The following is a 13,544-nucleotide window of genomic DNA, read 5'->3' on the forward strand; positions in this document are numbered from 1 at the left end:
TAAGCTACATTTCTGTCTTTGACTTACGTTCATACCCTCTGTGTTCATATAGAGACTGAAAATAGGACCTTCACCCCTTCTACTAGCTCATGCTCACTCTGTCTGCTGTTTCTTACATAGATGCTAAAGAGTAGGAGGGATACTATGAAAATCTTGGTCAAAGACTTGAAAATAAAAGGAAAGCTGTGCTGTAGATCTGCTATAAATAAACAGCTACTATAATACTGTATGGTGTAGCATGTAATTTTGATACGATTTATTTTATAATTTAATAAGAGTTTTTCTACTATACCTAATTCATCTTCACCAAATCCCAAGATGTGACCTGAAAAGAAGCCTCTGCATGAGCCACTGTTGCCAAGACATAGAGGTTTCTCTTGCCACTGTTTAGTCACAGGACTCTGTTGCAGCGTTAAAAAATTTCTGTAATCAAACACATACAAGGCAAACTATTATACAGCATTTGAAAAGAGAACTTAAAATGTCCAGATAATAAAAAGGAGTTGCAGTAAGTAGTTCCATGGCCACTTCTATAAAATTAATCACAATATAATTTCCTAGCTGGCATTGTACACAAACAAAAAAGCATAATATTCATCCTTCTGCCATCCTTACTCACATTGCTTAGTATTTAAGTATGGCAGAATCGGCCCAAAGTATTGTAAATATATGTATATCCTGAAAATACTTTTTAAAATACTTCTCTTGCATGTGGGTACTAAATATTTCTCTTACTTGGTGTGGTAGAACTGTATTCATTCATCCAGAAAGCGTTACTTTTTCTCCACCACTGAAGTTTCCATGAAAATAAGATTCAAAGTCTGCACTGTTAATTTAGTTAGACCCCGATCTTGTAAATACTTATACACATGCTTAAATGCTTGGTTCAGTGAAGTCAATGGGACTACTCGTGTACTTAAAGTTAAGCATGGGCATGGGTGTTTGCAGAACCAGGGTGGATTAGGGAGTCCCTGAGGAGCATTTGGGGGTCAATATCCCCATCTCAACCTCCTCCAGAGATCAAATATGTCACTTCTGCTGCTATTCATTAAAATGCCATGACCCAGAAAATAATGGTCCCTATCTTGTTTCCAAACCTGGGGATTCCTCTATGGCATTGCCACATTGCAGGATTAGCAGAACTACTTTAATATGCAAACATGCAAAATATTATTTTTGCTTTATATGTATCATAACTGAATATATTTTCAGACTGTGATTGTAAGAAACCTACCCGTTACGGTCTCCAAACACATAACTTCCATAAAGCCTCTCAGATTGGCATCCTCGGTATATAAATCCACCTACCAATGGTCCACTACTGAATGGTTTGAATTCTAGAAGTGAAGGCTCACTTTCTAAAAAGGAACTACCATAGCGTTAGATCAAATGCAATTTCATATATTAAAAACAGTTATGCAAATATTATTGTATGAAGAAAAGTTATTGCCATTTAAATTGCACCAGTGTTGGGACATACAAGATGTATAAGACAGGAAATAGAGCATAAGGGAAACCAGACAACAGCATCATGAACACAGAGGGCGATAATCTAACCTAAGGCTGAGAGAAGAATATGGCCAAAGGGGTCATATCCTGCTCTTACTGAAGATGGGAGTCTTGCTATTGACTTTTATGTGGCTAGCATTTGACCCAGAGAATGGATCTGTTATACTTCGGTATTATAAATAATAAAGGGGGAGATTTAGGGTTTTAGGAGCACAAGTCCCACGGACTTTCAGCAGGACTTGTGCTTTTGAAAATCTTGCCCAAATCCACCTTCTTTTAAGATCAGTTTCTTACTGCAAAAAGCCTGTACTGTTCAGTATCATGCATCAGTATTCCTGGCTGTAGTTTCTTAATGAGGCCGAGGCCCTTATACTGCTGCTGTGATTGACAACATTTACACATACTTTTTCTTACAGAATTGCACTTTTAAATTATATCAGATAATCTCCTCAAGGATGTTAATGTGTAAATGATCCAATGTATGCATTCAAAATACATTTAAAACCTACATAGATTAAGACCAAGCTCAAATTTAGTTCCTGATTTTGTAATTTTAAATCAGTCACAGCCAATAGACATTTTTATTTTATATGACTATTGTTGCAGTTGGACTGCCATTTTTAAATCTTTGTTGATAAGTGAATTCCCAGATTAGATTATGAGCATAAGGGATGAAATTATACAAGGGAGAAAGAGAAACTACTTTTTTTTTTCTTCAATTTAAGCAATTGACCACTGTACAAGGTCTGGCAAGTTGTTCTGGATGGACACAATTCCATGCCACAATATTGCTTAGTTTGATCTACAGTAGAGATTCAGTCAAAATTCCATTGGAGCAGTGGTTTACCAAATCCGTTTCAAACCACATTTTTCTTTGGTTTGGCATTCATAAAATGCACACACCAAATGCACACTGAAATGACTGTGTTACATATGTGGACTACTACATCAGCCAGCACAGCTGTGCTACTTTCAAAGTACTGTATAGAGGGAGAGAAATGGGCATACACAGGTCAGTCTAGAGACCTAGATAGGTTATGTCCCATGAAATTAGGACAGTCTTTAATACCATACATGTGACACTGCTTTGAACTTTACCACAGTGAATTTAGAAGCTGTTAAATGTTCAACATACGCAGAAGATAGCTCTGAGCTGTGATCATCTGGCTTGCCTGAACCTACAAGTGTCCATCAGCAAGCATCCATACACACTGTCTTCAGCAGTCTTCTCATCCACTGCCCAGATTATGCCACTTTCCCAGACTTGTCCTCTACTCTGGGTTCCAGCTCAGGGACCTTCTAATCCAGGGGTGTCAAACTCATTTGCTATGGTGGGCCAGATTTGAATGAAATGTACTTCAAGAGGGCCATGTATACCATAAATTGAAATACTAGGCACAACCATTTTTACGTATTATATTATATTTGCTAGATATCAGCGATATAAAAACTGCAGGAAAATTCACTTCTACAACTACTACTATTTTATGATTAAAAGAATCAATCAATGGTTAAGAATTATAGTATTGCGTGATGCCCCAAGACCACACTGTCCCTCTCCTACCTTTTGGAGCACTGTGTCTCGTGCACACAGTGCTCCACGCACTGCCACCAGAGTACACAGATCTCGTGGCAGCTCGGCGGCATGCTCTCTGGCGGTGGCGCGCGATGCTGTGAGATCTCGCGGCGGCGCACGCCACCGCCAGAAAGTACAACACTGTGAGATCTCATGGCAGTGAGTGCTGCCGCCAGGAGTCTGACCAAAAAGGTTGGTGGGCCGTATCCGGCCCGCGGGCCAGATGTTTGACACCCCTGCTCTAATCAGCCAAGAGTTGCACTGTCTTAAACCTTGCTGCCCTATCCCTGAGCCTTTTCCTACACCTTCTCCCCTAGTTTTTTTTCCTTCCCTCTCTAATGTCCAGAGGGTGGCTACAGGCTCCCTCACTGCAGTCCCTATTTGCTGCCAATTTCCTAGCTTTATAGTAGCCCGCCAGTTCCTTCTTAGCTGGGTTCCATATTCACTAATGGGATTACTTAGGCCACCTAATTCACCTCATCTGTGGCCTATTTGGTTAATTGGTCCCTTCTCAGTTCCAATAACCCCTTCTAGACTAGAGTGCTCTGTTGTTGTGTCTACCATTTAGACTCCATTACAAGAGGCACATTGCCTCAGACTTAGTCTGTATCTTAAGAAGTTACATGCGCATGAGAGAGCATACTTTTTCATCAATTCCTCAGTCATTTAAATGTCATTTTCTTTTATTTCCTTTATTTGCTTATATTTTGTGTCTTTCATTGGTTTCCTGTTAAGTTTACAATATTCCTTTTTATCTGGTTTTTCCTATGGCAATGCACCGTAATATGGCAATACTATCATATTTATTATTCCATAGACTGTTTGAAGGCTGTTTTTCATAATAGATTTACACTGGATAAAACTTACCATAGTCTTTCCCTTTTATTATTTGTAAGATTCTTGCTGAAGATCTATTCTTTCCATTTGAGTCTGAGCAAAGTATTGTTAAATTGATATTTACATCGGTTGGGTTGCGATCCACGGCACACCTGTGCATCAAAAAGCATGTTAGAAAAGTCATAAAAGACATGATCTGACAAGGTTAAAACTGGTTGCACTTCTTATAGAGTCTTTTTTCCTCTACAAATAGTATAAAGAGTCAAATTTTGGAGGACTAGTCTCATTGCGGTCCATATATTTGCAGAGTATATTATTCACTGTGCCCAGATCAAAGATAAAATAAGAAGTTTGTGTACATAAGAGAGCGTTCATACTTTTGTGACAAAAAACCAAAACCAAAACTACAGCAACAAAAACCCTTATGGCTCATGACATATTCTGTAGAATGGGTAGACTTTTTTCCTATTTGTCACCAAGAATTGGGCTCTGTTGAAAGTCTGAAATAACTGGTACTTTAACTGGCTTTAATTCTGTAAGGCTCACCAAATTTATGCAACTTGATTCTTATTGCATAGTAGTATTGGACCACAGAAAGGAGCAAAGAACTCTTTTTTTAACCAAGTTGAATTTCTTCTCTGTTTTTCAAACTATGGCCTTAATGTTACTTTAACATTACCACCCTCCTAATTGCTGAACTATAAATTACTTGGATCCCTCTGCTCTTTGTTATTGTTTAGATTGCACCAGATGTTTCAGTTTGTTTTCTACTAGCTACTTTTTTTTTCTCAGTTAAGAAAAGGTTTCACTTTTTTAACCTCTCAGCCATTCTCAACTGTATTACTCTACTCTTCATTTTAAGTTGCAATGGCTAACTGAGTTCTCTTTTCTTTCATAAAGTTAACATATGTCACTCCCATGGTTTTAAAAATACTTCTGTTTCTGCCACGTCAAAAGATGATTTATTACTTGAAAATGTTGTGCCTTTTTTCCACCAGATATATTTTTTGAACTCTGAGAAACTCAGAACATTTTAAGCAGATTGCTGATGGCTTTATGAACTGACTTCTGCTGACTCTAGAATTATTTCTTTAAAACCGTGTGATATATTTCCTAATACACCATACCTTAACTCACTCCTTTGAACAAAGGCGTACTGAAAGATTCTTAATATAATATCAAACACGTATCTACTGCTTTATATCTTCAGACCACTCTACAAACATTAATATTTGCACCATCTCTCCCTCTCCACAATACCCCAGTATAATAAGTATTACTATCTCCCTTTTCAGACAGGGAATCTGAGGCATAGCTAATTGATTTGCCCAAAGCCACAGAATAAGTATTTGGCAAAGCTGGGAGTATAATGTAAAAGTTCCTGCACCTTGAAAACAGACATATGGATAAGAATGCATTCCTTTTCCCTTTCTAAAAGTGAATTTAGTGCTTGGGGAAGGGCTAGATTGACAAAATACACTTTCTAGGCTCAGAACTTATAGTATGGGCAGCAGCAGTGCAAACTTGCTTGAACTGCCTGATGAATGTGCCTCCACTTCTGTCAGGAAGCAACTACCTCTAAGGACAAGAAGATACTGTAGTTCAGTTTCTATAATCCTGTATTCCTTGTGGTCTCTGAGGGTGAGAATTAAACTCAAATGTTGAAGGTGTTTTTTCTTATTTGGTCATGTATCCAGGAGGCATTGGACAGACACCACCACTTAAAGCGTTCCATGAAGGATACACTAGCTGGCAACAACCTGTAGTCAAAACAGCTTTGCGTTATCTAAAGTTGAAGATGTCCTGCATCCCATTACCATATTTCCAATTCCATAATACCAGAATGATCGGCCTGCTTACATGGAAACAGTACATTTTACTGCCCAGTTTGAGACCTAGTTACAAAACCATGGTCCCAACCTGGTGTGATGGAGGGTGGATGTGTTGCACAGACCTAGTCCCACAGGGGCGCTGTGCGGGACTCAGTGACATATTCCTTCCACTTCATTTTTTGGTGCTAAACTCTAATTCTATGGGCTGATTTCTGTCCTCTGATGTCTGTCACTCCTGTTGGTTTCAATAAAAGCATGTATAAAGCATCTGAGAGCAGAATTTGTCCTGGCATTAGCAAGTATCAGAAGTACCTGGATGGCAATAGTAACTGCTCCTCAGCAGTGAGAAATAAATATAATTTACTTACCTGCCTGGATTGTGGAGTCCGTGTGCAAAAATTTCAGGAGGTTGATTGGTGCTGTTAAAATGTGGGTTGCTCCGAGGTATGGAATAAGGAACACTGCACAAATCAGTATCTACATCCAGACGTAATACAGAACCTGTAAAATCGCTGAGAAAGTTGGAGGATAACAATTGATTTTAAGAAGTATTTCAACTGATACAGTTAATCTATATAGTACCACAATGAAAGCAGTAAAGGGACCCACCTACTTCACTGAGCCATATGTAGATTACTTTTAAGAAACATAGGAATCATAGGGATTGCCATGCCCAAACCGATCAATGGTTGATCTGGTTCATTATCCTGTCTCTGGCAGGATTATGTTTATGAGAAGGTACTTAATGCTCCTTTATGAAACAACCTGCCAATAGGGGAAGTTTCTTCAAACCCTGACAATTGGCTTATGCCCTGAAACATAATGGTTTACATCCCCTTTGTTTCATCCTATCTAAGGTAATTGTGGATGTACTCATTATATAGCTATATAATGTGTGTGTTTGCGTTTAATATGGTTTTGCATCCTGTTCTTGGATTCAAGAATGATCTAGAGGCAGGGAGTTCCAAAGGTTAATTGTAGATTGTGTTTAAAAAAAAAAAAAAAGTCCTTTCATACTTTGAATGGAGCTTTGATAGGAAATGTTGATGTTAGTCAGTAGTGGACAAGAATTCCTTTGTCACAAGAACTAGAACAAGGAAAAAACATTATCTCATAACATTTGTGATGGGGGTAGGTAAGGGAGGCATGGAGAAAAGGATAACCCTATTTTATTACCAAAACTTCTCTGCAAAAACATGCATGGACTAAATATTTAAAGTAATTGCTGTCTGTCCTGCCCCTTATCCAACCCACAATCTGTTTCAATCTCCGTTGTTGTATATACATTTAAAATAAAATGTTGGAATTATTCTTTAGTCTTGCCACTGATTATATGCTTGTTTCAAAAGCTACAGAACATTTGCTTGTCCATGAGAGGTGATGAGGCCTCTGAGTACAGCATCCGCTGTCAGTTTATGAGGGAAGATCTCTCCATTTGGACTCAATAAATCACTTATTCTAAATGACAGCAAGTTTTATACCAAGGGGAGTTTAGCACAATGAAACAGAGGGACAAGCAGATGGACAAAGCTGTAGAAGCAGCACCAGCAATAGGATTGTTTCATTCGCTATCTGGATGTTTTTCTGAGTGGTGCAAAGCCATGATTTACCTTGGTATGTGTCAAAACAACGAGAGTCCTGTAGCACTTTAAAGACTAACAAATTTAATTTCTGCAGGCATAAGCTTTCGTGAGCTACAAATCACTTCGTCAGATGCAAGAAATAGAAATCAGATAGGAGGTATATATATATATACATCCAAGGGTAAGGAACAAAATGGGGAGGGTAGGTGTTAGCAGAGTCCATTCAGTTAGAGTAGATGAGGCCTATTCACAACCATTGATTAGAAGGTCAGAATGTGTGAACAGTGACAATTACTTCTTGTAATGAGACAACCATTCCAAGTCCCTGTTCAGACCCAGTTTGATTGTGTCGAGTTTACATATGAGTTCCAGCTCTGCAGTTTCTCGCTAAAGTCTGTTATTGAAGATTTTTCGTAGAAGTATGGCAACTTTCAAGTCAGCGACAGAGTGTCCTGGGAGATTGAAGTGCTCTCCGACTGGTTTATGGATGTTACCATTTTTTATGTCTGATTTGTGTCTATTTATTCTTTTGCATAGTGACAGTCTGGTTTGGCCAGTGTACATGGCAGAGGGGCATTGCTGGCACATGATGGCCATTATGTAGATTAGTAGATTACATTAGTATATGTGCAGGTGAATGAGCTCCTTATAGTGCAGTTGATTTGGTTAGGACCCATGATAGTGTCACTAGAGTCAATGTGCGGGCAGAGCTGACAACGGGGTTTGTTGCAGGGATAGGTTCCTGGGTTAGTGTTCTTGTTGTATGGTGTACGGTTGCTGGTGAATATTTGCTTCAGGTTGGAGGGCTGTCTGTAAGCAAAGATAGGGCTGCCTCCCATGGCTTGAGCGAATGAGGGATCATCTGCTAGGATAGGTTGTAGATCCTTAATGATGTGTTGTAGAGATTTTAGCTGGGGACTGTAGGTGATGGCCAGTGGTGTTCTGTTGTTTTCTTTGTTGGGTCTGTCCTGTAGTAGGTGACTTCTGGGCACCCGTCTGGCTCTGTCAATTTGTTTCTTCACCTCCCCAGGTGGGTATTGTAGTTTTAAGAATGTTTTATGGAGATCCTGTAGGTGTTTGTCTCTGTCTGAGGGATTGGAGCAAATCCGGTTGTATCTTAGGGCTTGGCAGTAGACAATGGATCGTGTAATGTGTCCAAGGTGGAAGCTGGAGGCATGAAGATATGTATTGTGGTCAGTTGGTTTTCGGTATAGGGTGGTGTAGCACTTTAAAGACTAACAAATTTAATTTCTGCAGGCTTAAGCTTTCATGGGCTGCAAACTACTTCGTCAGATGTAAGAAATAGAAATCAGATATAATTGTCACTGTTCACACATTCTCACCTTCTAATCAATGATTGTGAATAGGCCTCATCTACTCTAACTGAATGGACTTTGCTAACACCTACCCTCCCCATTGTTGTTCCTTACTCTTGGATGTATATATATATATACCCTATCTGATTTCTATTTCTTGCATCTGACGAAGTGGGTTGCAGCCCATGAAAGCTTATGCCTGCAGAAGTTAAATTTGTTAGTCTTTAAAGTGCTACAGGACTCTCGTTGTTTTCGCTGTATACAGACTAACACGGCTACCCATCTGGAACTTTTCACCTTGGTATGTGTCTGTAACATTTTTAAGGCACATTTGCTTCTTCAAATTGGCCTGTTTGGAGAGAAATTATTTAGGAGAGGGAGTCTGCATCATGTTTAAATCTAATCAAAACTTCTGGTGACAGCTAATTAAATGCTTTGATAACACACAAGTATGAAAAGATTTATTTCAACTGCAAGAATGTACTGAAAATATTTGCTTAACTCATGCACTGAAGTCAACTGTGCTAATTAGCATGCATAAGGTGAGCAGCGTTTGTCCCTCTGGATTTGTGGTGACTGGCCACAGCTCTGGGGGACTCAAATGTCTGACCCTAATTATTGTTGAAAGGCAGAAGACAAATAATTCAGAAAAAGGAATCTATTCATTGATAGGTTTTGTACCTTAAACCATCCATCTCCTCCATATCATCTAGAGTGATCATTCCATCACCAAGGAAAATGTATAAGAAGCCATCTGGGCCAAACAGAAGCTGTCCTCCTAGATGTTTTCGGTGTAGCTCTGCTACTTCTAGAAACACTCTTGCTGTTCTCATATCAACCTGATGTGGATTTTTCCTGTGGTATAAAGATATAAAAATAGACTCATAGACTTTAAGGCCAGGAGGGACCATCACGATCATCTAGTCTGACCTCCTGCAGAAAACCTCACCCACCCACTCCGGTAATAGACTCATAACCTCTGGCTGAGTTACTGAAGTCCTCAAATCATTATTTAAAGACTTCAAAGTACAGAGAATCCACCATTTACACTAATTTAAACCTGTAGGTGACCTGTGCCCCATGCTGCAGAGGAAGGCAAAACCCTCCCCAGGGTCTCTGCCAATCTGACCCAAGGGAAAATTCCTTCTCAATCCCAAATTTGGTGATCAGTTAGACCTTGAGTATGTGGGAAAGACCCACCAGCTAGACACCTGGGAAATAATTTTCTGTAGTAACTCAGAGCCATCCCCATCTAGTGTGCATCACCAGCAATAGGACATGTTTGCTGCTACCAGTCACAGATTGGCTACATGCCATTCTTGATTTCCTGTTTTTAACAATAAACTTAAATTCAGTCAAATGACAGAACAGCTATTGTAACTCTGTAGTAAAACATCAATTTCACAGATATTGCTATGATTTCCAGCAGTCACAAAAGTTATTACACAGGATATACACAATAAACGAATCGACTGTACTAAAAATGATAATGGAAAGTGTATTAAAAAACAGAATGAAGCAATATATACTCACTGCTGTTCCAAAACTATTGCTGGAAATTAACCCAGTGGTACTTCATTAAAGTACCTAAATATACCCATTGTAAATGTCACAGTTCATTTTAAAAATAAGAAATACCAAAGAAAGAAGAGTGATGAACAGCATAAGGTTTTTGATGTTTAGACTTTTAATGGTACCTGGATACTGTGTATTCTACGACCCTAAGGATGTGGTCGTGAGGTCCAATGGCCCACCGTTCTTGGTTGGTGGTATAAGACACATACAGCTTTCCATTTTTCTTATAATTGGGGTGGAATGCAAGGCTTAACAGTCCTCTTTCATCTCCTCCCTGCAGTCAAATGAAAAACACAAAGAATTGTGAAGTTAATTATGTTCTTTATTGTATTTCAGCTGGAACCCAAAAAAAGTCTTTCTTGTGGATAATCTTTGCCCAAACTCTTTTCTTTCTGCTCTGACGACTGCACAAAAAGGATTATAAAACATTTCACTTTCGGCTTCTCTTTAAGAGTTAGAACAAGACAATTGTCTTGTGTAGTTATCTATGCACAAGATTCTTACACCACTTTTGTGGAGTGATTTGTGCATGTAATCTTTGGGAAGCCATGAAGACAAGTTTAAGTGCTGTGAAGAATTCTTTGCTGGGTTACTAGGTTGCTTGTAGTCCGTAGAAGACAAATAAAGAGGTCTGTAATCAGCAGTCACTTCTAATCCAAGTATCCAAAACCTAAAACACAGTGTTGGCTGCCAACTCCCACTGTCTTGGCAATATGTTTAGAAAACAGTTAAATTGCTTGTGTAATATGTAAACCTTTGTTTTACCCTGGAGGCAGCTACATTAGTTGTCACAACTATGGTGGTCTGTTCATCATAGCTAGCATACTGTAGGTAATAAGCAGCCTTGGTCTCTCTGCACAGAAACCATAGTTTTACATGTGGCCCTTCAATGGAAAGGGTTTCTGTTATTCTTAAAAATAAAAATAGAAAATCCCCAAACAACTTTTTTTGTTGTTATGATTACCACCAAGATTAGTACGGTTATATGTTAAGCATCAAGTCTATATAATATACTGTGACAATGCAAATACCAGTGTACATAAATAGAAGGCAATTTAATCTTCTGGCTTCTAAAAATATATATAATTTTACCATGGTTTAAATTTAATTTTCTGTATTTAAACAAAAAGAGAGCATATAGATTTGTTTTACCCTTTTAGGTAATATACGATCATCTGTAGAAGAGCAAACAAATAAACAGAATTCAATTCACATGTGACTGTTTACATTGTGGCTATTTTGTAGCCTGGGTCAGGATTCCTCAGACTTTCAGAGCTGGTAATCTCCTTTACACACTAAGAAATGTTTTGTCATCTTCTTCTCTGAAGACCTTTAACCTCATTCAAATGCAGCCAAAAATTTTTTTAACCATAACCGCACCTGTGATAACTAACTATGAAGTTCTGAATTATAAAGGAGAGTGAAATCTCTTAAATACACTTGCAATTCGGTGTTATGGGTGAGCCTGTCTTGGCTGTTGGGATATGTTGAACAGGAGGCCTAATTAGGAAAATGCACAGTTTAAATTTATTTTCACTTGAGAGGTGTTTGCGATACTTTGTTGTTATCAAAACCACATAACAGAAACCCAATTTAGAAAAACGAGGATGAAAATAGGATAAGACCTTTCATAGTTTGTACAACTAAAGTTGGATCCTCCTTTTTCAGAGGCAGCCAAAATCAGCTGAGTTCTTGGCTAGAGAAAATCAGCTACGAGATGTTGTCAGAAGAGAAGTCTGCCTCTTTGTCTTGCAGTGGCCTAGTCAGTGCTACTGAGTCACCTGCATCATAGATAAAGGAGTTGGTAATCTACCTTTTTCTCCTTTGTGGTTCATCAAAAATAGTCCTGCGGTTGGGTCTGAATTTATTTTAGATGATGATTTGAGTTCCTGAGAGTTTTGACCTGGTTACCTCAATAAAGTCTGAAACAAGCTAATCTGTTTTTTGTTTTTTTGGTTTTTTTTTTACAAACTAGAGGTCATACAATTGCAAGTTTTCTGATGCATGATTCTACCCCATTGTGCGTAGACAGCCACTCCTGTTCTTTCCTTTGGAGAGAAAAATCAGCTCATTTAGATGCTCAAAGATGTCAAGTCAAATGAAGCTGACCACCCAAGTGAATTATTGAAGGCAGCAGCAAAGGGAGATTGCTGATCATTCTTCTTCTAATTTGAAGATTCTGCTTAGTATTTTATCTCATGAGAGCTATCTGACCTCAGTGTGAACGAGGAGTTGATGGTGAAAGATCATCACGGAACAGAACAAATAGACAATTGAATGGAGAGCTTTTAATGATGTTCACTACTTTAACAGCTTCATGTAGGATCTGGCACTGGCAGATTTCCAGGAATTTTCTTAGCAACTAGAAATTGGTGGGGTATGAAACACTGAAGCTATGAGGCACTATGTGTGGTGTTTTGCATCCATGTGACCAGACTGCTGTTCTTTCTTGTCATTGTTTTGGCACAATTCCCTCAGTGAGGTTTTAAGGTTTACCACTGTGACTTTTAACCCAACAAGTTATCTAATACACACCCTGCCGCATGCAAAATTGTACTCTATTATATATTTTCAAGTGCTTTGTATAGTCTAACTGCAAACAATTCCAGTAATTAAGCTACAAATGCTTCCTTTGAAAACTATTCCATAGGCCAATTGATCTTACTGGGGTAAAATAGTGTTTATGTGTTTGTTAATAAACTTATGGTCTGGACTATCCCAATTTAAGTTGGCAATTAACAGCATCTTTTCACTTAAAAAGAAAAGGGTATGTGTGTCAAAAATATTTTAAAAATATTTTGACTCAATATTAAATCACGTCTACAGTAATTTTTAGTGTTTGTTTGAATACATTACTATACAGGCTATTCTGTGTAATCTCTTCAGGTAGTATGATTGTCTTTCATTTAATCTATTTCCCATGTAATAAATTCCATTAAAAATCTGCATAACCATATGTTTGATTTTTGTGAGGTTTTTGTAAAGTACATTAAGTATGTTTTTGATAATCTGAAAACTCTTATTAGGAAAGGGCCTTTGATTTCTGCAAACGGATTCCCAATTAACTGTCGGAGTTGTACCACTAAGTAAGGATGAGTGAAGGGTTATGGTTAAAACAAGAAAAACCCAGTTTCGTCCATATCTTCTGAAGTTTGGGAAATTTCATGCAAGAACCCCCAATTTCCCTTGGAAATCCCAACAGAGCCTCTTCTTGCTTGAACTGCCTTACCTTATTGAATTTTACTGTAGGGCTCAATATCTGTATAAGACTCTCTGCTAGGTCACAACTAAATCAACATCTTATGCAAATTTTGTA

General features: G+C 38.3%; 2 protein-coding genes across 10 annotated transcripts in view; one reads left to right on the top strand and one right to left on the bottom strand.

Moving 5' to 3' along the window:
• The window catches only part of ANAPC10 (anaphase promoting complex subunit 10), a 276,728-nt gene that overhangs the window by 169,841 nt on the left and 93,343 nt on the right, over positions 1–13,544 (top strand). Inside the window, exon 6 of one of the 8 annotated variants that reach the window (XR_010920524.1) lies at positions 12,204–13,175. The exons of 4 other annotated variants lie outside the window; for them this stretch is intronic. The gene's annotated coding sequence lies outside the window, so the exon portion shown is untranslated. Of the gene's footprint in view, positions 1–5,619; positions 6,206–11,896; positions 12,155–12,203; positions 13,176–13,544 lie in introns of those variants that run through there. 3 more of the 8 variants (XR_010920526.1, XR_010920518.1, XR_010920521.1) reach the window with 3 other exon arrangements.
• HHIP (hedgehog interacting protein) overlaps positions 1–13,544 on the bottom strand; it is an 87,152-nt gene that overhangs the window by 20,690 nt on the left and 52,918 nt on the right. For both annotated transcript variants that reach the window (XM_067551952.1, XM_067551954.1), the window contains exons 5-10: positions 10,351–10,502; positions 9,335–9,508; positions 6,123–6,266; positions 3,953–4,074; positions 1,235–1,358; positions 293–423 (exon numbers count right to left, since the gene is read on the bottom strand). In XM_067551952.1, the coding sequence (XP_067408053.1) occupies positions 293–423; positions 1,235–1,358; positions 3,953–4,074; positions 6,123–6,266; positions 9,335–9,508; positions 10,351–10,502 (847 nt within the window). The remainder of the gene's footprint in view (positions 1–292; positions 424–1,234; positions 1,359–3,952; positions 4,075–6,122; positions 6,267–9,334; positions 9,509–10,350; positions 10,503–13,544) is intronic.

The sequence above is a fragment of the Emydura macquarii genome, unplaced genomic scaffold, assembly GCF_026122565.2.
Source record: "Emydura macquarii macquarii isolate MOO-44397 ecotype Brisbane River unplaced genomic scaffold, CSIRO-AGI_Emac_v2 contig_1363, whole genome shotgun sequence".
Taxonomy (NCBI): Eukaryota; Metazoa; Chordata; order Testudines; family Chelidae; genus Emydura; species Emydura macquarii.